General features: G+C 34.2%; 1 protein-coding gene across 5 annotated transcripts in view; it reads left to right on the forward strand.

Moving 5' to 3' along the window:
* The window catches only part of CSMD3 (CUB and Sushi multiple domains 3), a 1,012,063-nt gene that overhangs the window by 484,857 nt on the left and 500,942 nt on the right, over window positions 1-26,264 (forward strand). For 4 of the 5 annotated variants that reach the window (XM_083827428.1, XM_083827429.1, XM_083827430.1 and 1 more), the window contains exon 5: window positions 19,885-20,092. The exons of the other annotated variant lie outside the window; for it this stretch is intronic. In XM_083827428.1, coding sequence (XP_083683554.1) covers window positions 19,885-20,092 — 208 coding nt within the window. The remainder of the gene's footprint in view (window positions 1-19,884; window positions 20,093-26,264) is intronic. 5 annotated transcript variants of the gene reach the window in all.

Genomic DNA, 26,264 nt, shown 5'->3' on the forward strand with positions numbered 1-26,264 from the left:
TAGGTGCAACTGCAGAAATGCTGTAAGTCAACATTACTTTGTCCTTCTCTGTAATATATTTGCAAAGTTATTTTATTTTCCTTTTCTTTATGAAAAGTATTCTGTGTACTTTGACAATATAACTGCAATTTTAAATGAAGAGTTTTACTTAAAAACATAAAATAAGTTGTTGTTAGATGATGAGGAAGTTCTGCTGTATACAATCACCTGTTCCCCAGAGAATTCCTTCCAGCACAAGGGTAATATTTTCATGAAACAATGCTATTAAAGCTTCCAAGATGTCTCATCTTCCTCCAGTTTCCACCCTCTCCATCCGCATCCCCACTCCATGCTTATTTTAGCTAGCTTTTATTGTGCATACAGTGTAGGACGTAGATTCACCTTACTCAGTTAAATTCTTAACAAGTCAAGCCATTATTCCATGGACCAAAATTCAAAATCCAGTGATGATTTATTTTTCATTATTGTTATTTAAAACATAGTTGTCATCTCCATTGTTCTGGAAGGTTTTTTATTATTATTTTATTTTTTATTTCTCCCCTGCCCCCTCTATTTTTTTATTATTATTGTTTTCCAATAAGCCAATGTGTTTTCAAAGAGTTCAGATTCTTGGTTCCTAGATACAATTTCATTCTGGACACATGAACTAAATGTTTATTAAATTTTTTCAGTACTATTTCAATACTGTTCAGTAAATTTCCAAGCTTACATTTAGATTTGTAAATTCTGAGCCAGGTTATGAATTAATGTTGAATTAAAGTTTAGAACACTTTCTAGAAAAGTTTTAAAAATTTGTCAGTGTGTTAAATGTATTTCCCTGTGGGTTGATGTCAAAGTAGTCATTTCAAAGTTCTTATCACTACCATGCTCATTAGCCTCTTCAGATCCAGCATTTGCAAAGAAATTCTTGAAAATTGAAAGAATTAAGTCAAATTTATAAATGATGTAAAGATAAGTAAAAGTTTTAGGAGTTTAAAAGCATGTCAAATTATATTCTGTGGATTATTTCTTCGTGGTATAGTATTGCTCCCACTAAAAACCATGGCAGTGATTGAAAGGAAAATTAAGCTAAATGAAAAAAAAAATATGGTTGAAGGAGGAAAAGTGACTGCTGTGTTTCTATCATATTTACTTTTTTGTGTGACTTTAAAAGAGAAACAGAAAAAAAAAAGAAAAAAGAAATATATGATCACTTTCATAGCATGTGACTTAGGTCAGCTTACTAACTTGTTTATGTCATCTCTGAATTTTCATAGTTATTAAAGAGTACTTTGAGTCAAAGTAAGTGTTTTTTTCCATTGACTGAAGTGTTTGCATGTAAACATCTTTTCTGAGCTCTGAACTACGCATACGCAATTAAGATGTTTGATGGCAACTGTAGAGAAATCATATTTGCAAAAAATATTATTTATCTGGGAAAGCATTTTAATGAAAGATTCATTCATCAAGGTAGAAGTATATAAATCATTAAATCTACCTTTTTAATGAAAATCAAACTGTGTTATCTTAGTAATGGAAACATCATACTCTATTACAGTACTTAAGGAAAAAAAATAAGAGTTTAAGGAAGTCTGTTTTTTTTGTTCTTTGTTTTTGTGTGTCTGGCTTTTTGCATTTCTAAAGCATGAATTCTTATCATGATAATTTATGATCATATTATGTGACTAATTCACATCACCACCACAATGTTTTTAATTCATTTTATGATAGTTCTGAAATTGTTTAGAAGTTAGGAGGTCTGCTTAATGACCAAGGAGTTACGAAGCTTCCTGTGAGATCAACTTAAATTAAGCTATACATCAGAGTGGTGTTTAATTGGATTTGTAATACACAGGATATGGAGGATTTCTTTAACAAATGTAAATACCTTAAGTATAGAAGTCTGTATGTTAATTAGCTGTCTGGACTACTTTTAAGGCCACAAGGGAGAATAAAGCACTTCTAGTCTGTCTTATGTTCACTGCTAAAATAAATTATAAAATCATGACATCTTGTAGGTTGGAAGAGACTTCTGGAGGTTTTTAGTCCAAACTTCAGCTCAGAACAAGATCAACTACGGAAGGTTGCTTAGGACCACGTCCAGTTAAGTTTTGAATATCCCCAAGGATGGAGACTCCAGAGCATCTCTGGACCTCTGACCTGCCTCATGGATTATTTTTTTTTTCCTTATATTGAATCTGAATTTCCCCTGTTCCAGGTTGTGTTCATTGTTTCTTTCACTTATGTTCATTTTCACTCTGCACCTATTAGAATAAAGTGGCTCCACTTTCTCTGTACTATTTCAACTGTTAGGTAGTTGAAGACAACAATATGATCTCACACCAAAACTTCCCTTCTCCAACCTGGACAGATACGGTTCTTTCAGCTTCTCCTCATATGGCATGTGCCCCAGCCCCCAAATCATCTTGACAGCACTCTGCTTGAGTCAGTCCAGTATGCCTATGTCTTTCCAATACTTGACCTGTAAATCAGATATGGTTCACCTTAAAAGTGCTTATTTCTCATAATTGATTATGAAGAGAGCACTAGCTGAAATACAGACAACTAATGTGTATATAGAGAGATGTCAATCAAAAGCTAGATGAGATGTCTAGTTTGACATGTTAAGAGTATTCTGCAAACACAAAGAGAAAGGAAATGCTGGAAAATCTGTCTCAAAGTACCAGTCCATGAATAAAGAGCAGCATGAGGGAAGACAAGAGACAGTAAGCAAGAAGATTATGAGAAATTGAACAATTTTGACCTGTTAATAGAAACAAACAAAGAAACAAACAAAGCCCACAAAGATGGACATAAAATAAAATAGTATATAAAAAAATATACTGATTATTGATAAAAGGACCAAAGGAGAAGGGACCAAAGGAGAAAGGACTAAAGCTGAGGCACAGATAAGGAAATGGAGAAGGTTTGTAAAAAGATATATATATCTACAACTGGAAATAATATTAAAAAATAAAAATAAAAATCCTGAGTGACAGATGTTTGTGTTTTTCTTTGTGTGTATATGAATCTATTTAAAAAAAATACTTTTAGTTAGGAGCTGTATATCTAGATTTTCTTTCTCTTCTTTTTCCTGTCAAACAACATATGATCATGTCGAGAGACTGCTGTTTTTCATTTGCTATAACTACTTTAGTATGTTCTGACAAAAATGGCACATTCCGCTTTGCCAAATTCAGTTAAAGATTTTCAGTGTGGCATGAGAAAAAAAGCTAAAATTCAGTTTGTCCATATACTAATTTATTAAATGGAAATTAGTCTAATGCCATCCGAGAGCCCTGTAAGGATTTATTTATTACAGCATACTCTGTTCATAAAAAGTATACTTAAAAGAATCCAGCAAGAAAAAACTCATAAACCTGCCTCAATTTAATGAGCAAATGTTACAAATTTTGAAATGTTAGAAAAGCCTAATAATGTTCTTATACTTTTTTTTTTTTAATCTGTGTCCTTCAAATAATATTCCTAAAGATAAAATAAAAGTACCAAATATCATATAGATATATTGGAAAAAGACAATTTTTTCAGGCACTTGTTCTATCAGTGACTTCCTATTTGTGTGTGTGTTTTGCTGAGATTGTAATTCCATTTCTGAGGTTATTTAGTGGTGTGCCACAGGCTGAGAACTGCACTTATGATTTTTCACAAGCTCTAACATTTTAAAAGTGGAACATTTTAATCTTTGTTTTTAATAATTTCTGCAGAAGCATATGAAATTCCTAAATCAGAGAATGGGTAGGAATAAATTAGAATATGGTTGCAAAATAATAATCATTTAGTTGAAATTATTGTAGACTGAGAAATATAACCACTTAAAAAACAAAGTAGTTTTAGAATATGAGGGGGAAAAAAGTTATTAATAGAGATGTAAGATTCAAGGATTTTTCAAAATTTAGACTGTAGAGTTAGAAAATTACTTATTCAGCCACAGCACTAGTCCTCTAAAAAGTTTTTTTTTAAAAAAAAAAAAAGTTAAAAAAAGACTTTTTTTCTATGGTGGTTTCAAAATGTCACATCCTGTCTTTAGGAAGGGTAAGAAGGAGGACCTAGGGAACTACAAGCCAGGCAGCCTCACCTCGAGGTACCAAAAAACATAATAAAAATATTGAGCAACAGAACTTAGAAATCTTGGCGTGATGGGGCTTCTGCAATGGGAAAATGTTCTCTTGATTTTCAGTGCCTAATGATATGATTGTATTCACACTACAGTACTATACAGTACTACACTACAGTACTATTGTATACACACTACAGTATTTTCTGCAATGGAAGCAGTTATTTAACTCTATCCAGCTGCCTATTTTCATGAAAATTTTACCAGTGTTTTTCAAAATACGTCTTTACTGTAAAATCTAATTAAATAAAGTGGGAAGAAGCCAAGCTGAAACTTATATTTATATTTGTATAATCAATTCAGCATCAAGTTTCAGTAATGTAGTCCTTGGCTTCTCTTGGGTTATGTTATACAAGTAATCATATGTGCTCTGTTCTCCTAAGTATAATGTTTAATTTATATGACAATAATTTATGCTGTTGTTGAATTATTTAACTTTCAGATAGTCTGTGTTGGAATGTGTTTTTCTGTAAGGAATGTGTTTTACTTTGATTCTAACTGTTACACTGACATCGTGATGGAAATAGCATGTTATGCATTTTATTACTGCATTATTACATTGTGTGCTTTGGGAATTGTCACTTAATGCAAATGTTCCAACAGCCAATGGCCAATGAATTGTATGATTTCTTTTCTCAGCCAGGCTGTTCCTTATTTTTTATTTTCTTTGCTGTTTCTGCACTGAAGATATCCAGATAAGGACATGGTATTCACATTGTGTCAGCACTGATATTAAAACACATTTTATTTTACATTTTATCTTTTAAAATTCTTTTGATAAAAAATTTAGCATGCTGACCTAGGTTATTTTCCTCATGTACCTCTAAATTAATCTACTGAGTAAAAATCTTTCTTTAATAAATCCTGTATAATGCCATTGGTCCAGATGGAATTGCAAAATCGGTCCATCAATACACACACCATCCCATAATCTTTTTAAGCATTATGATATGGCAAGTATTGGATGAGGAGTATTGAGATGGAATATATAAGTCCACATGTTGATATTAGGGAGTTAGAGGCTATTGTCAGAGGAATGTTTGGAAAACTGACTAATGAAACCAGTTTGAAACTTTTTAACTATTTTTTACTAAACCCGTAGATTAACAACATACTTTGTGCAAACAGTTCTTACATATTATTAATTAGTGTCATTACATATACAAAGTTGTTAGTCTTGAAGTGATACCCTTGCCAATCATTCTTGTGTAATAGCTGGGACATCAGTTTGTAGTCCCTTGTGCTTATCTTGCAATTGTTTTTCTTGGGTGCTTCCTATGTGCAATTTTAAGCATCTTTGCCCCTGTGGTGTTCAGATTGCTGACAGACTTCTGTAAAATGCTTATGTATTGTGTCTTTCTGTGGCATCATAACATTGCGAAATACTTAAGTACTATTGGTTACACTGTTAAACTAGTTACGTTGCTTTAGGGAACTTATATAGGAGTTCAAAATAAGCTAATATTAATTAAATCCTTATTACCTGATTAAAGCCATTTTAATGTATAGGTGTCATAGACCTCTGCTTTAGCTACAGGAGTGGGAGATTAATAAAAGAATTAAAAAAAAAAAGAAAAAAAAAGTGGGGGGGAATCCTAGCTCCAGCACTGACTTCCTATCTGGTGTGAAGTTACTGGCATTGAATTAAGATGTTCATACTCAATCCCTCTTGATATTTATTTAATCCAGACACTTCAATAGCATGATTCGATTGTATTTTTGTATTTCATTTTCAACATGCTACAAATAAATAGTGATGGATTATCACATAAGATAGCCAGATACTGTAAATTCTGATTTTAATTATGCTTATCAGGACAGCACTTTAGCAGCAACAATATGTACTCATACTTTTGAATGCAACAATAGGTGTTCAGCTTTTTGAATGCTCTGAAGAGGTTTTAAACTTAATGGAAAACAAGACAGTTCACAAGGATTTATAAAATGGGATAGTTTAATGTCTTGTATTTTGAAACATTTTATTTTTTCAATAGAGTACTTTATGCTTTCAATTCAAACTAAACTCAATGTAAGCTGGAAATACAAAACTTGTTACCCAATATAGTGCATTTAGCTGCATTTTCCTTATAGCTGTATGTGCAGTGCTGTTTCAGATTTGTGACCAAAACAGAGTTGATAACTTATCAAATTTTAGCTGAACAGTGCTTGCAGTGTCAAGGACTCCATCTCTGTTTCTCACTCTGTCCCCACCGCAAGTAGTCTATGAATGGGCAAAAGACTGGGAGGAGACACAGCTGGGACAGGTGACCCCAAGAGACCAAACAGATACCCCTTCCATATAATGTCATGCACAGCATTAAAACTGGGGAAGTTTTTCCAAAGTAGCTGTTGTTCAGGGAATGACTCAGCATATGTCTACTGGTAGTGAGTGTTTGCTTTTGCATTGCTTGTTTTTATTGTTTTAATTTTTTTTCCCTTCACTTCTTAACTTGTCTTTATCTCGACCCAGAAGTTTCCTTGCTACCTCCCTTCCGAGCCTTTCCCCCATCCCACTGGGAAGTGAGTGAGTGGGGGCTGACCTGACCTGACAGCAGGGATTAACCCACCACACCTGTGGTAGGTCAGTGAAAGCTTGGAATTTGACATTTTTATGGAAGCAATCTCTCAAGCTCGTTTTTATTTGATAGGTGCAAAACAAAGCCTGAGATATGTCTACCCATCAATGCTTAAGGGAACAAGTATTACCAGCATTTGTAACACATACCCTATTCAAGGATGAGTAGGGGAATAAAGGATGAATACTGTAATCAAGAGAGGCGTTTTCAGAATTCCCTTCCATATTCTCACAGGAATGGCATTTAGTATAAGGTCTGACATCAGGGATTTCAGAGTTTTAATTCCAAAACCTCTCTAGACAGTTACTTGCTCTTCAGCTCACCTCTATTTCAGTCTGAGAAGTACACATATCAAATGTAGTCATACAGTTACATATAGAGTGCTGTGAACCATAATATCAATAAAAGTACTGAGGCATCCTTAATGGAAAACAGCATTGTATGTTATTTTTATAGCTCAGTTCTGCTATCATAGCTTTTTGTCACAAGAGCATTATTCCATGTTTTGCCATGTGTTTGAGTCCTGGTAATAGACATTTTTGTAACTTTTAGTAACTGACAAGAAGCAAGTGAAAAGACAAATTCCTGGACCACGATTCAAGTACTTCTTAAATTTGAAGTTAAACAGCAAAATGGACACCAAGCTGGGATTTTAGATTGACTATTATGCATGCACTGCAATTTTCCAGCAAAAATTCTGTAAAGATTTTGGGCACAGATCTTTTATGCTGTGGATTCATATAATGAATCAAAAACTCAGAACCATAGAATGGATCTGAATATGGCATTGCTACCTGTTGAGTAAATGATACATGAAATAAAAATGATATATATCAGAGGCCCTAACAATGGCTCTAAAGGAATGGCTCTTTAAGATAACCTTAAATGGCTTACATATGAGAACATACATATAACATTTTTTATTACAATCAGCAAAATGCACAGATTTTAATAGAAAGAGATGGTATGACATTTGTAGGCAGGGGTGGAAGTAGGGGGGTGAGTGGGCAGGCATGTATGTTTGCGAGGAATACCAAACAGTGCAACTTGGAAAGATTTTATTTATTTATTTTATTTTATTTATTTATTTATTTAAGCAGAAGGGAGGAATATGATATGTCAGGGTAAAGCTCTTATCTTGTGCACACTGACAGACATTGTGATTACTGCTCCAGTGCAGATGTCTGTACAGCCTAGGGAAGGTAATGCTTACTCCAATCACTCTCAGTGTTGGTAGACCAGCTTGACTTCAACACATAGTAGTTCCACTGAGGGCACTTTGCTTTTCTATGATTTTGTATGCCTCTGTTCAAATGTTCCTATCAGATCTCTGCATTGAAGGTTCTTTGTAGCCAATCAGATCAGTCCACAATGACAGTATATATTTTTCCACAAGTTTCTGATATTGTTCTTCTGACAGCTGTTGATCTGTGGCCAGTTACACTCAATTCTTGTTCACGTTATCCTGTTTGCCATGGTTTGATACAGTCTGTTTGCACTGTACTAAGCTCTTGATCATGTTTAGGGCATGATACTTCCATGTCACAGAATCACAGAAGCAGACTTACTGAAGGCATCTCCAGGTAAAAACTTGTCCAACCCCCTGTTCAAAGCAGAACTACCTACAGCAGGGTGCTCAGGAACATTTCCAATAGGATTTTGAGTATCTGAAAGGACAGAGATGCCACAGTGTCCCTGTACAACCTGTTCATGTGTTCAAACATACAGTCAAAGAATACCGAAAATAATCAAACAAACAAAAACTCTTTAAACTGAATTTCTTGTATTTCAACTTGTGCCCAATTTCCTCTTGTCCTTTCACTTAATATCACTGAGAAGAGCCCTAGCTCCATCTTTACTCACTCCACCATCAAATATTTATCCAAACACATTGATAAGATCTCTTTGAACCATCTCTTCTCTGGAATGAACAGCCCTGTCTCTCAATTCTCTTGGTATGTCCCTTAATCATCTTTGCGGCCTTTCATTGGAGTCTTTCCAGTATGTTCATATGTCTCTTTTACCAGGGAACCCAAAAATGGATGCAGTACTCTAGATGCAAGGTAACTGGCCTCCAGCTGAACATTATAGCACTTCATACACTTCACCACCCTTTGAGCCCAGGAGTTCAGCCGGTTTTAAATACACCTTGCTGTCACTTTATCTAGTTCGTATTTTACCAGTTTGTTTATGGAGGTGTTATGAAAGACATTGTTGAAAGCCTTGGTGAAGAGAAGATAATATCCATGGCTCTACCCACATCCACCAAGCCAGTAATATAATTGTAAATGGCTAATTGTCTCAGCATTTCTCCTTAAAAAATCAAGGCAGACTACTTCCAGTCACATTTTTTTGTGCTTCATGCATATCAAAATGGTTTCCAAAAGGGTTGGTTCTATTGCCTTTCCAGTGATCAAGGTGAGGCTGACAAGCTTGTAGTACTTCATATCCTCCTTCTTTCCTTTCTTGAAGATGGGAAATGCATTTGCTTTTTTCCAGTCCTCAGGAACTTCCTCCAGTCACCCCCACATTTCAGGTGTAATTGACAGTGCCTCACGGTGACATTTACCGACTTGTGGGTGCATTCCATCAGATCCTGAGAAATTATGTATGTCCAGTTTATTTACATGTTCCCTAGTCTGATCCTCCACCACCAAGGTTAATTCTTGCTTGCTTTGGGTTTTCTCTCTGGTCTGGAATTCCTGAAGGCAAGTCTCACCAAGGGAAAAAAAAAAAAAAAAGTACTTTGGCCTTTTCCATGTCCTTTTTTCACAAGGGCCCCTGCACCATTAACAGAATGCCTGCATTTTCCCTTGTCTCCTTTTGCTGCTGATAAATCTGTAGAAGGTATAACACATCTGTGTTTGGAATTTGTTATCAATGCACTGTAGAAAATTTGTGGATTGCTTGTGATTTGCTGTGTTGTCCCTCCAGGAGATCTCAGGGCAGTTCAAGACCCCAAGCAGACCACGGCCTGCAAATATGAGCTACTTCCAGTTGTGTGAAGAAGGCAGACAATTGCCTTCTGCACTTCTGCATCTACTTCTACCTTCTTATCTGGCAATCTGTAGTACTCACCTACCACCTCATCACCCACATTAGTCTAGCCTCTAATCCTGATCCATAAGCTTTCAGCTGTCTCATTGTCTGTTTCCTAGGCAGCCCTCCATGTACTACTGCTGTTCCTTCATATCAAGTTCAGGTCTGTCCTGGTCTGTCCTTCACAAGAATATACCCAGTATTCTATTTCAGTTCTCCAGTTGTGTGAGCTACTCACAACATCTCTGTGACCCCCTTGAGATCATATAGCTCTGTAAGGGCATGCAGACCTGTACTTAGTCCTGTTTGTTTGCCATGCTGCATGCATCACTGTACAGGCATTATAGTAATAAAACAGTAATCTACAACAACTTTAACAGTATGTTTAACGAAGTTTCTCTGCATTCATTAGGTAATTTGGACTATTTTCTCATTAAATCATTAATAAGACAAAAAAAAAGGAAAAAAAAAGTGTCTGCATATATATATAATATTCCTTTTTGTCCATAGGAATACTTTGAGTGTAACAGGAAACCATCTGGAGGCAGGATGCAACATAAGTAGCAGAGGCATTTAGACAACAGGAAGGAGATGTAATTAACTTCTACTTCAAGAACTTCTTCATACATCCCTCAAGCAAATTATTGAAACTCTTATTTCTAAATACTTCTGTGGTGTAAAAATCTTTCTCTTCATGTTCTGATTTTAGTTTTCCAAATTTGAATGTGTCTGTGAACTTTTCAGATGCAAGCAGACTTAAGTTTGATAAATTTTGGCAAACAAGATAAAAGAGCTGTCAGATCAGTCATCATAAATTGGCTGAGAAAATATCTTCTGAAGAGGTTAAGTCCTGCTTCTTTCTTTTGGTGAAGCACTAGTCACAGATCACATTCAGGAGTGCTGAATTTTAAGCTCTCTACATAATTAAGCAAGTACAGAAATCTTGACTGAAAACTTGAAAACATTTTGTCATGCTTAGCCATTTTAAGCTGCAATAAAAGGCAGGTTTTTTTAGATACCTAAAAAACTTTAGAAGTAAAGAGAACACAAATGTGCAACAAAAATCATGTTTCCTGCTTTGTATGGGGCTCACCAAGGATACACCCTGTTGTTTAGGTGTTTGCAGACCTTAGGATATGTAATTGTCTATTTTAGAAACATATTTTGATCAATACTTGCATTTTTCTTCAGTTTATAAAGTACATTATTTCAAGTTGCATGCTCCTTATAATTTGGTTGTCACGAGGTTAGAAGGGTCAAAGGACTAGACAATGAAAAGTATTATAGATTCTTTTCCCACTAAGCTACTATATTGAATACTAAGTTACTAATGCAGGAAATTAATAAGGGTTGATTGTATGGTGCTGTATGTAAAAAGAGATTCAAGTGGTCTCATTCCACAATGTTTATAGCAAAGATAAAAATTATTTAATATGTTTACATTGCAATACTTTCTCCATTGGATGGTATGAAATTTAAAGTCAATGCACTTGTTCTGAGAAAACAAACAAAAATTTTAAATGTCAGGTCCAGAGAACTGAAATAAAACAAAGGGAAGTATTTTTTTTTCCTTCCTGCACTAAACAGTGCAGTATATATGCAGTATTATTAATAATAATAACAGTAATAATAATAATAATTCAGACAACACACATTTTTTCTTTGCTTATTTTTTCAATTTTGTTGTTGTTGTTGTTAAGCTATGATTGTTGATCTGTAAGCTGTTGTTGTTGATCTATAAGCTATCATAAAAATGGTATGACAACTTATTTTGGGACCCTGGATGTTACCAAATCCAACACACCTCTCAAAGCTAAAGACAGAAATGTCTGACTGGGGCTTTGTGCAGTTCAGTTTTGAAAATCTCTAAGGATGAAAGTTCCACGTCTCTAAGGGTAACCCAGTACTGTGGTTAAACTCTGTAATAGTGACATTTTTTTCCTCATATCTAAATGGAATATCCCGTTGCAATTTGTCTCTTGTCCTTTTCCTGCGCACCATGGAAATATCTAACCCTATCTTTTCCATAGCCTTCATCTATGTAGTCCAAGATCGGATGTTCCACCCAACCAACGCAAAATTTTTGAAACTTTAAATATATATTTTCTTTACTATACATATAAACGTATTTTCTGTTTGATTCAGCTCCTCAAATAGAGATCTTTAGAAGTTTATATTATTGTAAGTATAATAAACATCATTTACAGTAGTATCTTAAAGGTATAAACACTTTGGAAACTTGAAATATTGTTTACGGGTAAAGAAGAAGCACACCTTGGATCTAACTAAAGCCAAGAATTTTCTGTTAGCTTGATAGAAATCCTAATAGTCTAAACATTATTAGTCTGGATCTTGGTGTTTCAGAAAAAGAAAGAATAGTAATGTGTTTGGAATTGTTATTCAATTGCTTGAGCATGCTATGTCAGTTTCTACAAAGAAATAAGTCTGCAAATAAATCTTCCAACTCACAAATTTCAGTGTCATGGAATTAAGTAAGAATTTGGTCCCACAATAAGGATTTGATCCCACATTAAGGATTTGATTGTAGATTAGAATAAAAAAAAAAAAGATACTGTACCTACTACTCAGGTCTTGACACATCCAAATTTGGATGTGAATAAGACATTATTCTTAAATGTCTTACGACTGGCAAGTTACCATATACAAAAAGAAGATACATTCTACCATCTTTTCAGAGTCTTGGACTCAGTTCACCAAAATGTATGCACGTATGAACATAGTTGTACTAGGTTTCTCCGGTAAGCCACTACGGAAAAGGAGATACTTTCTGTGAACAGATCCTCATATTAACTTTAAGGAGAGACTTCAGATTTTATTATTTTCTCTAAATCCAAAGGAAGTAGAAAGTGATTGTTGCCAGTTTACGTGTCTCTTAAGGAAAGGCATGATCTGGACCCAAGATAACAACATTTTCTAAAGGTGTGTGTCTTTCTTTGTCTAAGTATATATATATTTCTTTTCTTTTGCATATCTCTCAGGTATGTGCTATTGATGCTTTAAGATTTGCTCCCTTTTTGAGAGAAGTTGTATAAGAACAGCTCTTGAGATTTAAGAGTTGTTTGTCAGGTGACAACTTATTCAAGGTTAAAATGCGTCCATCATACTGTTTTGTCAAATAATTCTATTATGTATCCAGAGATTTTTGAGAAATGAGATTATTTTCTAAGAGGTACCTGTCAACTTAATTTTAAATTAACCTTCTCTCTTCTCTCTTAAATTAACCTCTCAACCTTCCCTTCATCTTGCTCTGATTTCAGCAATGTTTTGCATTTTCTTAGATTGCAACAAACATCTCAGAACACAGGAAAGTTTCTATTTTCCATGCTGTGGTGTGGATGTGTGCTGCTCATTCCTAGATCACTATCTTCATCAGCTTTCATGAAGGCTCCTTTCTAGGTGGGTCTTTCACATCCTGCCCACTGCACTCCTCATCCAAGAGGGTACTTACCACTGCCAGTGGGTGCCAAGGGGAGAGCCATCTCTTCCTCCCCTCAGCTGATGTTAATGGCACTAGGTGCTGAAACCAGGATGAGTCCAACAGCCTTCCTTCCCACCTCATTTTATCAGAACAGAAACAAATATGTTTTGCACAGTACATTGCCATCAGATAAGTAAAACAAGTACTGCTTTACATTTTTAGGTAATGGTCACATTCCTATTTTACACATTAGCATAATCATCTTTGTCACTGTGATCATTCTGCCATGTTACTAGAAAATGTATGATTGTCCAATTGGAAACTCTTCAGCACAGTGTTACTCAGATGAAGAACACTCACAACAGGATGTACTACTGTAGGCAAACAGCCCTGATTCTGATAATCTCACTGAAATGCAATCTATTAACCATTAAAATAATTTAATTATTTATTCAGGTGTTGCAAAACAAAAGGATACAAAACCTTAATCCCTTATGGAGAACACCTTTCCTCCCCCTTTGCCTGCTTCAACATCACTACAGACTCCTCCTGTCCCTTTCCAGTCTCCACTCTTGCCTTGCTACTGCCCCATCTCACACTCAGAACCTCTGGTGAGGAGGATGGGGGTGTGCATGAGGTGTTAGCGTCTGCTGGTTTCCTTTTTTCCCCGATCCTTGTTTCCCACTCTTCTCCTTTGCTCCAGCATGGGTTCTTCCAGGGGCCGCCCAAAGGGATGTAGCTTATTATCTGTCCTTTTCATTGTGTCAACTGTTCCCCCTTATGGCTCTCCAGTGCTGTCACTCATCTAAAGCAGCTGCCGCCCTTGCCCAGCTGTGTCTGAGCAGAGGCTGCTCAGACAATTGTGCTGGTGTTGGTAGTGTTTTCTCAATAGCATCACTTATTTTTGTGGTTTTGTCTCAGAAGAGGCAAGTTAGGAGGCAATTTATTCCATTTAACTTCTGCAAGAGCACAGTTTAAGCTCCTGAGCTTCCTCACCTTTTTAGCTACAGAAGCTATTATTTGATTTTTTTTTATTTTATTTTTTTTCTGGCTGTCAAATCTGTATAAATTTTTACAGTTATATTGAACATAGAAGTGCAAAATGAAGGATTTGAGGATGTGAATCATGTCATTTTATAATCATTCCTGGGTTTATTTGGGATCTAAAATCCCTGTGAGTTTTACAAGTCACAGCACTAAGCCAAAGCAAACGAATCTTCCATGTCCTTAAGAGATGTTTTATGTCCCTTTCTTCAAAAGAAGGATCAATTTTATGTAAGTCATTAATGACAAATCTTCATCAAACCTATCCTTAAAGATTTTCAGTTGAAGGATGTTTAGTAATTATTTCATTTACATTTCTGAACACCCTAAGACTATTCTGAACATAATTTACAGGGAAAGATAGTGTGTGCAAAGTAGTATTCTTTAACAGAGAGAAATCTGCTAGAAAATGACATTGCCTATGGAGCTCCTTACAAATATTTTTGTGTCGATCTATGTAATTTATTACTGAATTTATTTGCAAATTTCATAGATAACTATATAGCAGACTTTAAAACTGACTGTTTTTCACGTAGCAGGTTACATAAGTTCTGTATCCTCAGGTTTCTCTTTCTTCATTCTGATAATTTTCCTTTAAAAGATCAGAAATATTTTATGCTAATAACACTGTGAATAGTAGCTGTGGTGAGTTTTAATATTACAGTAGAATTTGACATATTAATCTTAGTCTTAATCTTACAAAAATAATAATAATAACATATTTGAAAACAGAATTACAGAATGGTTAAGGTTGGAAAGGACTTCTAGAGACCATCTCACATCTAGAGAGGGTCTAGAGACCCCCTGCGTAAGCAGGAACACCTAGAACAAGCTGCCCATGACTGCGTCCATGTGGCTTTTGTAGGTCTCCAAGGAGGGAGACCACAATGTCTCTGGGCAATCTATTTCAGTCCTCCCTCCATCATGTGCTTTGGAGAAGTGCTTCCAGAACCTCTTGTGTTCTAGTTTGTTCCCATTACCTCTTGTCCTGGCACTGGGCTCCACTGAAAAGAGCCTGGCTCCATTGTCTTTGCAGCCTCCTTTAAGGTACTTATACATATCGATAAGATACATAGTTAGTGTTACCTGTCCGCCCATACTAATTATTTGCAAAATCATTGGAGTTTCTCAAAGAATTGATTGCTTTTAATGTAAAGATATTTTGTGATCTTCAGACAAGGTAGTTATTAATGTGTATATCTAAAAGAACTAATTAATATGACTGTTACATGATTAAAAGGGGATAGTAGAATGCTGATTACTTTAGGCTGCTCATCCAATTTGCCTGACATAAGACTTTCTAAAATTTAGACGAGCAGACCACACTACATCTGGAGTTGTACCTGAACTACACTAAGTGAGTAGTGAATTCCATAGAGTGTGTGTGGCTAAGATCACAGTACAGAATAATTGCTACAGGTCATCTCAGTTTTTCTTGATGAATTCCTTCTGAAGTGTCTCTGCTCATAATTTTTATTAGCTGCTATAAAATCATTGTTTTAACTAGGCAAGCTGCTACACTGTTTCTTACAGTATTTTTAAGACTAGATAACAGATGTCAATTACTCCGTGAAGTTGAGTTATACACTTAAGTTCAACTGCTCAATGCGCTATAAATATCTACATAGATCAGATGACAGGATGCATTGTGTGCCAAATTAAAATTTGATTAAAAATGCAATCTCATTGAACTCTCACTGAAATCAGTGAATTTGCATGGTCTATAAATCACGCATAGTGTTGCTTGTCTTTGATCATCTGTCTTCTTGAAAATTACAGTTCAATGTTCATGTAATTTTATTGTGAATAGCACCAAAACCTACATGAATAAGCAGAAAATAAAGTTTAAATAAGAGAGGACTAACTAGAGGAATATATTTTCAAAATTCAATATGAAAAAAGGAACAATGAACAGCAAACAAGGAAGATGGTCATTTGTTTAGAAAACAAAATTTTATGAAATTAATTTTTACCAGAAATTACACAAATCTTTCTTCTTTTTCATGGCATTTAATAAGAAAATAAAAAATAGCATGTACTTTTGTATAAAATTAGAAACCTGTGTATGCCCAGAAAAAGCTGAAGAAAACCCTTCTAAACCTTTATACTCTCATAATCATCACTCACATCATAATAGCAGAGATACTCCCTCTCCTTATGAACCTTCATGCATATTCAAATACAGATCTTCATTTGAATTCTTAATACCTCAAAAAGCTTTTCTAAGCCAAGTCCCCACTTGCGTATCACTTTGAAAAATCTTCCCCTTCCAGCATATGGTTAAGATCAGAGAAGTATGTTTGCAAAAAGGACATCTTGGCAGTGTGCATACTTTTTGCATTTATGCCTTTGTATCACATTTGCAAGTTTGACAGATAATTTTTCTGAATATGTGATAAAATAAATTTAATTTGCTTTTTGAAGATAGAGAGTAGGTATTTTAAAAGAGTACTTTTTCTGTAAATGCCATCTATATTTGCTGTGTATTTGGAACTGCATAATTTCAGATTGTACCAAGTCTTACCCAGGTATTGTCTTTTCATCACTCTTTTAAATCACTCCTATTCTCCTCCATGTTTAATAACTGGAAATTAAAAGAACTAATATGCGGTTCTTTTAAGGCATTTAGGTGCTTAACTGCTGTTTAGATATTACATTTTGATTGCAGTGATTGTAATGGTAGATACTTAAGTATCTTTGAGAATTTGCACCTCAGTGGTTTGACAGAGGTAGTTCAGAAAGTTGTGGCAAGGTCGAGAAATAGAGAAATATGGATTCTGAGTACAGAAATTACTGCAAAGATTATCTTTCCCCTCTTTCTCCATTGTTCATATATTGTTATTAAACTTGTCACCTACTGATACAGGTTAGTCTTCATAAATATTTTCTCTCTTACTAGTTATTCTTTTATTTGTTATGTCAGAGCTGACATCTAAACAATTATGCTGTTAGAATATGATAGAAATATAGAATATCGAGTATAGAGATACAGCTGCTAAAAGAAGACTCTACAGAAACAGTTATTAAATTTATTTTATTTGTAAGTGTTTTATGCACTCTGAAGTCAACTCCTGTTGACTTCAGTGTTTCTCAGCCTTCCTGAAGGCCTATTACCTTTTCCAGTGACTTCACAGTCTAAGGTACCAAATATTTTCATGGGGATTGATGTTATTTAACCCTTTCCCAGACATGATGCCTTTGAGGATCTGACTACAAACTAGAGCCAAAACAAAACAAAAACAAACAAACAAACAAAAAACAACCAGCTAGCCAACTAACCAACCAATCAACCAAAAATATATATAAATTGCACTGTAGGTGAAGTGATAAAGGAACACAGAAAAATAATTCTGTTGGTTATTGGGCTAATACTTGCATTACAAAGGCCAAGAAGATATATGGTATGCTTTTAGTTACATTAAGAACATTTAAATATTAGTATCACTTTAGTCACTTTGCTACACAAATCAGACCAAAATATGTGATGTTTTCTCAAGGCCATTTTGTTGATGGTGACAAAATTACATTTTGGCAAAAATCTCTAAGCAGAGATTTCTGAGCTCAGAAATAGCAGACTTGCTCATTGACACAGCCTCTATTTTTAAACACACTAACTCTATTTATTCTCTTAACTATTAGTATAGCATAGCAACATTTCTAATGAACAGCTTTTATATTACTGGGAGCTAGGCTAGGTTTCTCCATACCTCATTTGTGAAAAGCAAAAATAATGAGTTCTGTAGTACAGCATTTTTCAAAAGCACTTATCTTTTTGAGTCTGAGGGAAAGCTATTCTAAAGTCTCTAGTGTTGCATGATACTCCTAATCTTCTGCTTTGAACCTGTTATATGTATTGAAAAATTATTCCACATATTACTATTTGTCTTCCCAGATTACATAAGCTTAATTCATTTAGCTATGAAAATTTATCTTTAAGAACTTTTTCAAACCAGCAGATGATAAAACATTTAAATCAATATTTAATGTAACTATAAAGGTCCTTCAAAGTCATTTAGCAAGTATTTTCCACATTGTTTTAATGGAAATTTTCCTTTTGAGAACTAATAATTAAAAATTATTCTCCTGATGCTCCTCAGTGCATAAAACCCAAACTTCATTATTACCTTTCATATATTGTTTTATTCCTTTCACAGTAAAGGACCTGATCATGTAATGTGATGAGGTTCCTCAGTTTTGTTTACTTATTTCATGCCTAATGCACTGGTTAATTCATAAGATTAAACCCAAGAAGTGTTTTTACTTTAGGTGGTCTATGCGTTTACATAATAATCTAGCAGAACTTTTAAGGGACAAAGCCTGTTGTTTTAAACTCCTAAAAATTAGTATAATTAAGAGGTCTGTTACATTTATTTAGAATTTTCTTCCTCTTAGGATCGAGCCACTGTATCAGTTAGAATTCTTTATAGCTTTTGTTCTGTGATGCTATACTCTTTGAAAAAAAAAAAAATCCTTATCTTTTTTCAGCAATATTGGCTGTTTATTTCAGGTTTTAGGGAACATTTTATTCATGTTAATATTCTAATTAAGCAAAAGCAAGAATTGCTTTTCAGATATGCTTCAGACATTTGGCTAATAAAGTGTATAAGTGAGATAAAAAGTGGGATATGGTATTTCCATCTCGTAAAAAGGTTTTTCCATATAACTTATCTAAAAGCACCACATTCGTGATCAATTTTATTAACTCACATAAATGTTTTTGACATGATATCCTCAAAAACAATTTTTGAATTATTAGGCATATTATACCTGTAAACTAGAAGATACACAACAATTCAGTCATTTTCTCTTACCTTAGTAAAGAATGAAATCTGTGAGTCACTGTGTGAGAATTGTTTTTTCGTGGAATTAGTTCTGTTGATGTCAGATATTTATTGTCAGATATTCTGTTGATGAACTGATATTGTAAATCTCCAATATTTACCTAGTTTTTTCAACGTAAGATTGTACATTAGAAAATGGAAACTTATTTTGAAAAGAAAAAATAAAAAAGTATTTCAATGGTTGCATTTAAAAGAAATGATCGATTAAAAAAAATGAAATTACTCTGATGTAAACATTTTTATCGTGAAATTGTGAAATTGTCTTGCATCTGACATTTGGGAAATCTTCCAGGACTGGCTTTGTTTTGAAAACTGATCAGCTGTTTGAGAGTTGGAAAAGATTATTGAAGAAAAATACTTAATCATCTCTAAAGGGTCACAAAAATACAATTATGATCATACAAGTAGCGTAAATTGGATAGAATTCTCATGCTTCTTTCAGTATGATGTGGCTGCTGCACGTCATGTGTCAGACTGTGTGTAATAGGGGTTAAACTCAATTTGTTTTGTGACAACATTTTTGGTTAAAGCAAAAGAACTCATTAAATTTTTGCATGATATTGTAAAATGAGTGGAACAATGCTAATAAAATAATAAGGTTATAAAAATATGTGCTGACTAAAATAATTTTGAAGTAATTAAAATCTGAAGGAATTACTTGTTAACACTAACTTTGAAGTTTCAAGTATAACTTGTATTTCAAGTATAACTTGTTAAAAAAATGAAATAATTGGTCATCTAAAAGATAGCAACATTCTTTTCTCAACAAGAAGGGTGATTTTAATGACATTTAAGCATTTAAGTTTTTGTTTGTTTGTTCATTTTTCACAGCTGAGGACGCTTGTGGAGGAACTATGAGAGGATCCAGTGGTATCATCTCGAGCCCCAACTTTCCTAATGAGTATCATAATAATGCAGATTGCACGTGGACAATTGTGGCAGAGCCTGGGGATACTATCTCACTCATATTTACAGATTTCCAAATGGAAGAAAAATATGATTATTTGGAAGTAGAAGGTTCTGAACCACCTACAATATGGTAAGCTACACACTACGATTTTAATTTGGTAAAAAACAAGAGAAGGAAAATGTGGAAGTATAACTTTTGTGACTTTTGCCTTTCTCAATACATCAGGCTTTCTTAAAGCTAAAAAAGGGGGAGAGGGGAGACAGTTGTTACTGTTGCACATACTGATATATATGATGTATATTGATATGCAAATTGCATATGTACAATAATTTCAAAATATATTCCAAGAGTGGAATGTCAATATAAAAGGCACTGTAGACTTGTTCACCTCATTGTTTGCTGGTCTATCCATTCTAACCATTACTGTATTAAAAACGTATATTTTAAGACAGATTGGAAAGGGCTGTTGTGATGGTAAGGATTGGTGGAACCGTCAGGGAATTACAGGATGTCAGAAGGTGAATGGTGTCTTTTCAGCACAGAGCTGGGGAAAGTCACTAGGTTTACACCTGTTGGTCACAGTTCTCTCTGGAGGAGTTTCTGCATGGAGAACTATATACGTAGTCTCATTTTAAAATACGGTGGGGATATTGTCAGTATTGCACTCATGAAAATGAGTCTACAGATGTCTACATTTTCATCCTGATCTGAGATACAACACCCCGGGTAGCCAGACCACCTTTTGTTTTTATTTTAGTTGTATATATGCTATCTTCTATTTGTAGCTAATTTCTATTTGTCTGTTGACTTTGAAGTAGTAAGAATATTTTTGCTAGGCTGGCTTCTGCAATTCCTGATCTCAGTGTAACTGCATTGCATAATACAAGGAGAAGAAATAGCAGTATACAAACTCTTTCAAGATCAGACTCACTTCGTTGGGAAAAAAAATAATAAATAAATAATGCAGTAACTGATGCATTCTGTGGTTTTCTGGCCTAGTAGTTTTACGGCACCAACATCATGCTTCTCTGAAGAGATGTGAATATCAAAAATCCTTGTGTGTTGTATTGGTTTAAATATATCATCAGTTCACAAAGAAGAGGAGGTAAACAAAACCATAAATAACATTGATGCTCTCCAGGGAAATCTTAAGTTCCTAACTGGTTTACAAAGCATTATGAGAGATATACAAAATAGGTAGATGCATTTGATAACAAGCAATTGGCTAGCCCTATTAAAGTCAGTAGAGCCTTGTTTTCTCATTTTTTAATTAAAACAAAAAATCAACCAAAACATAAACTCAATAAACTACATTATTTCAATTTTTTTTTTTAAGAAAATATGGCAAATTAGGTCTACACTGTTTTGAACACAAATCTCAATATCTACAAGTGATTTGTATAAAATATATTCTTTATTATTTCAGTGCATAGTAGAATTCTATACACTGAATTTCAGCTTTACTGAATAGCCTTTCATAATTTGAGTTAATTCATACTGCCACCTACATAGTTAATTACCTGTATTAGAATATTACTGAATTGCCATTGTTTTCTCAGTCTGTTAAACTGAAATCTTTTGAACTAACTGTCAGCTAAAAAAAAATTAAAACAAATTGTAATAATAATTAGTAACACCAATGACATATCGACAATATGAACCATCTGAATAGCTAAATGTGCATTTGATTATATTTGAATGCATTTTATGTATTCAGTCATGAGCTTCAAACAATGACTTTTTTTTTTTTGGAAAAGGCTTCGGCTATACTGAAATGATATAAGATTACTTTATAAATGGAAATTCTCATATTATCTATTTACAAAACAAAAAATTACAATGCTAGTTTAATAATTTCTCATGTAGAGAAGCAGATTGAGAGTACATTCTTTTTTTCTTTAGCTTGTCATTTATATTCCTCAAATTAGATTGACATATCCAGCTATGTAAAATTATCCCCCCCATATGCTGGGAAAAATAGATTTGGAAACCTTAATTAACAACAATTTGTTAATTAGATTTACAGTGGTTATATTTTATATCCCCTTAGAATATAGCTTTTTTTTTTTAGAATATAGCTTTTAGAATATAGGTTTAGTTCATGACATCTTAATTTATAAACTGTACAAAGGAGTATAGCTCTAAAACTAAAACCAGACTCTTGATTTTTTTTTTTTATTCTGTAAAGCAAATAGCGCATGATTGGTAAAATTACTAAAAACATATTGGTTGATCTGGATAGTAGTATTATAGAATCATTTCTTAAACATTTTGTTGCTTTACATGACTATTATACCTACTGCTTTAAAACAACAACAACAAAACTATTCTCCTTCTGCACATCTAATTGTATAACAGAATAATTTCTCTTTATAGGAAAAACAATGAACAAGAATATATTTAAAATTGATAGTCCAGGGTTATCCACAAGAAATGGCTAGGAATTCTTCATGAAGTGCTAACGTTCCATAATCTTCCAATCAGTCATTATGCTATTTCAGTTATTCCAAGTACTTTATCTAAGAAAATCTTGACAGGACATTTTCATTAAATACTGGGAAAAACTGCATAGATACCTTTCAGTCTTTTTCTGTCTGGTGTCAAGGCCTGACTCTGACATTTCATAATTTGAAGGAAGATGATTGAGTTATTTATTTTTTTAATCATTTTGGAAGTGAAACTGACAGAAAATTAATAGTTTAAGGAAACTATTTTCTTAACTTTTTTTTTTTTTTTCTCAACAGAACAAAAAACTGAAATGAGATCTAATGAAACATTCCGTTTTATCTAAATTAAAAGTTAGGGTTTGAGATACTCATTGGTGAAAGAAGTAGCAATTTCATTATTAGATAATTTTTCCAGGATATAGAAGTTCAGAGTTAAACATTCAGAGAGTTTCTGAACAAATAGGAGTTTTCTAGTGTTTAGGACACTTACAATTTTTCAGTCTCTTATTTTGCTATTGTTCATTTTAAATCGAATAGTTTATACTCAGTGTGTAAAAAACTGGAATGATTCTCTAGGCTGCTTTGATGTTGTTGTCCTCAATTCCAGCACATACTCTAATCTAAATTGTTAAAACAGCTTTTAAAAGACTAGTTAAACTGTATAGAAAAAGTGGTAGAACCTCCCTCCCAGAACTGGTGCTGCAGGACACAGCACTGTATGGGCTGCTGCAGGTAAAGTTAACTCCATCCCAAGCAGACCCAGTACAAATATATATTTCACACTGTCCTAGGAATACATTAAATTATATCTTCTATTCTCAGTTATGGTTTAATTTAGCTATTTTTGAAAACCAAACTGACAATTTCTCTTCCTACATGTTTGGAGCTTGCTTATTACAAAAAGATTATGCAAGAGTATTAGACTAATTGAATTTGAAATGATCATTAGTTTTGAATGAACCCATACATTTTGGTAAGTATACTGGAAAGTGATTACTATTTGGTATTTCTAATAGAAGGCATTAGTTGTCATAAAGCGTAGGCTTAGTGCTCTCATTCAGAGAGCTATAGCAGTAGTCTGAATTAGGATCACATCTTTTTTTCAAAGAGCATATAATTACGCAACTACCTTATTATTTGTTATCATGAAGATGTGCATTAATGTTAAGGTGTTTGAGAGCATAGCAGGGAGTCTCAACTATTGTAGAGAAAATGTACTTCACTTCTGCCTTGACAAAAGGAAAAAAATCTAAAGTTTTCAGATCTGTTCTCTCTGGGTAGGAATGCACTTCTAAGAAAATCTGTGCAGTTTTAACATTTGTCCCACCACTGGCATGTTCATAAAAAAATATTTTCTCAGTTCGCAAAGAGAAATTTCAAATAAGATGCAATTACACTTTCTAAAGCAAAATAACTCACGTCTCTCTTACCGACAGTGTATTCTTGGGAACTTCAAAATATATGCTATTTGACTTTGCTAAGATGTAAGGGACACTTAGAATTTTTCATAGTAAATTGAAGTATTAGATCATCTAGACCATTAGTCTGTATCTGGTTTTAGTTAAATTATCATGTTTTCCTGTAGAAATCTAGATACAACCAATGTAAAATGGCATTTTAGCAGTAGCAGAGTAGCAGAGATGAAGCATTATGCACTGACTGCAACCCCATATTCCCTATTCCCTTGTGCTGATCAAAGGAGGTAGAGAGGATGAAAGAGGAAGAAGGTGTTTTTAGTTAAATTTTAGTTTCTCACTGCTTTAGTCTGTTAGTAATAGACAGTAAATTATATTAATCTCCCTATGCTGAACCTGTTTTGCCCATGAAGGTAATTGGTGAGAAATCTCCCTGGCCTTAGCCCTTGAACCTTTTTTCATCACATTTTCTCCCCAAACTTTTTTTTTTTTTTTTTTTTCTTGATGAGGAGGAGGGGAAGTGAGAGAGTGATGATTGACGGGCAGCTATGCTCTGTGTGAAACCACCACAGTGAGACAGCTGCTTGTTAGATTACAGTGTGTACATGGTTCACATATGGAGTCGAACCTGGTCACAGAGTTAGGTAGGTTCATTATGCTACAAATGAACACTTTACATGGACACGAAGTGATCCTGCTTTTGAAAATTAAGTTCCCACTCCTATTTCCAGTTCATCCCCACCTGTTGGCCCAGGCATTTTTATACTAACAAAGGAATTGCACCAGGAAGTGATACAGAAGAAAATTAACCTTGTTGTTGTGGTTGTTGTTGTTGTTGTTGTAGTAGTAGTATGCACTACATACTGTATGTATGTATGTTGTTGTAGTAAAATGCACTTTTCTTGGAGTAAGATTTCTGAAATCACTCCTAATTTCTTACCTTTCCTATGTTCATGAATAGTGCAAAAACGAACAAGCCTTATCTGAATATGCATGGTTTTATGACGATGATGGTGCTAATTAATACGTATGAAGTTATTTTCATCTGAAGTCAAAGAACTATCCAAAAGCAGTTTGCAAATGAGCAGTTATACACCTGACAGACTTTCTTGGTACATTCTACTCAACAGGATCCATTTGGATCCATTTCCCAAAGTCTTACCAGCACTGAGAAACAAACTGAAAGAACTGTCAAGACTCTTTACCCAGTAGGAAAGTATTCAGGTTTTTCTACCATCCCACTTGTGCAAAGATTTAATCACTGCTGTCTCTGTACATCCATGGCCCCTTTAAACCCTCCTTGGATGAAGCAGCCCTGAGTGCTTCTAGAATTGCTTATCTGTAACTTTATTTATTTATTTATTTATTTTTTGTAGGAACCAGATAAATGATAGTCCAGATCTAGGGTGTTTTACTAATGATTTCTTAAGAACCATAATCTGTAATAAAAGCAAGCACAAAAAATATTTTGGAGTCTCAAACTCAGCGGTTTCTGGAGAAAAATATATATAGAGATAGGAAGATTGCTTGATAATTTAACAGGGAACGCTTTCACTTTGCTTACTCAGGCAGAATACTGCACTTGTTTTGGTGTGGTCATTTACTATTGTCTAAGGATGACAATTAACGGGAGTAGTGAGGGAGACTGCTGCTGTCTTGACATCAGCGACTGAACTGGCATATCTCACAAGTAAGGCTGAAACAAGCCCCATTTTAGGATTCCTGGGCTATATAGTGGGGGAAGGAGTATTACACATAAAGCAAAGGAGAACATAAAGCTTTAAAAAGGCAAAAAAATTAAACAAACAAAAACAACAAAAACCATGTAATTATCAAATTTATTTAATCTGTCATTCATATAGGTTTCACACTTCCCTCCCATGCGTTCTGTGTCCCCATCATGATCTATATTTGCCTTATTCTGCAAAGTAAGCAAAAGGCCTCAGGACAAAAGATCCAAATCACTCTGGCTCATAGATTCCAGGTAAAAATCAGTACATTGCGTAAACTGTATGCATTCATCATTCCAACTTTTATGTCTCAGGCCACAACATTCAAAAGTGGAATTCAGATATGTAAATGAAACCCTGTGCCTCCATGAATAAATCCGGACAATAAGATAAAGCGTTGCTTATACGGGGCCTATGGGCTACTCAGAGCTTCAGATGTTGCTTCCTTTTTTTATGCTTGTCCATTGTTTTGCCTATGAAAATCATTTTAGGAATGGGTGCAAATAAAGTAAACCATTAAACAGCCTATAGCTTATGAACCTAAGATAACAATTTCTTTTTATTAAGGATCAACACAGTGTCAGAGCAGATTTAGTAATTACGTGCTATCTAATGCACAGGTAACCAGTCACACAGCTTCCTGGTCAAAACATAACAGTCAGTAAAAAAGAAAATAAGTCACTCATGTCAGTTTACTTTTTCTGCATAC

Source organism: Anser anser (genome assembly GCF_964211835.1).
Source record: "Anser anser genome assembly, chromosome: 2".
Classification (NCBI taxonomy): Eukaryota; Metazoa; Chordata; class Aves; order Anseriformes; family Anatidae; genus Anser; species Anser anser.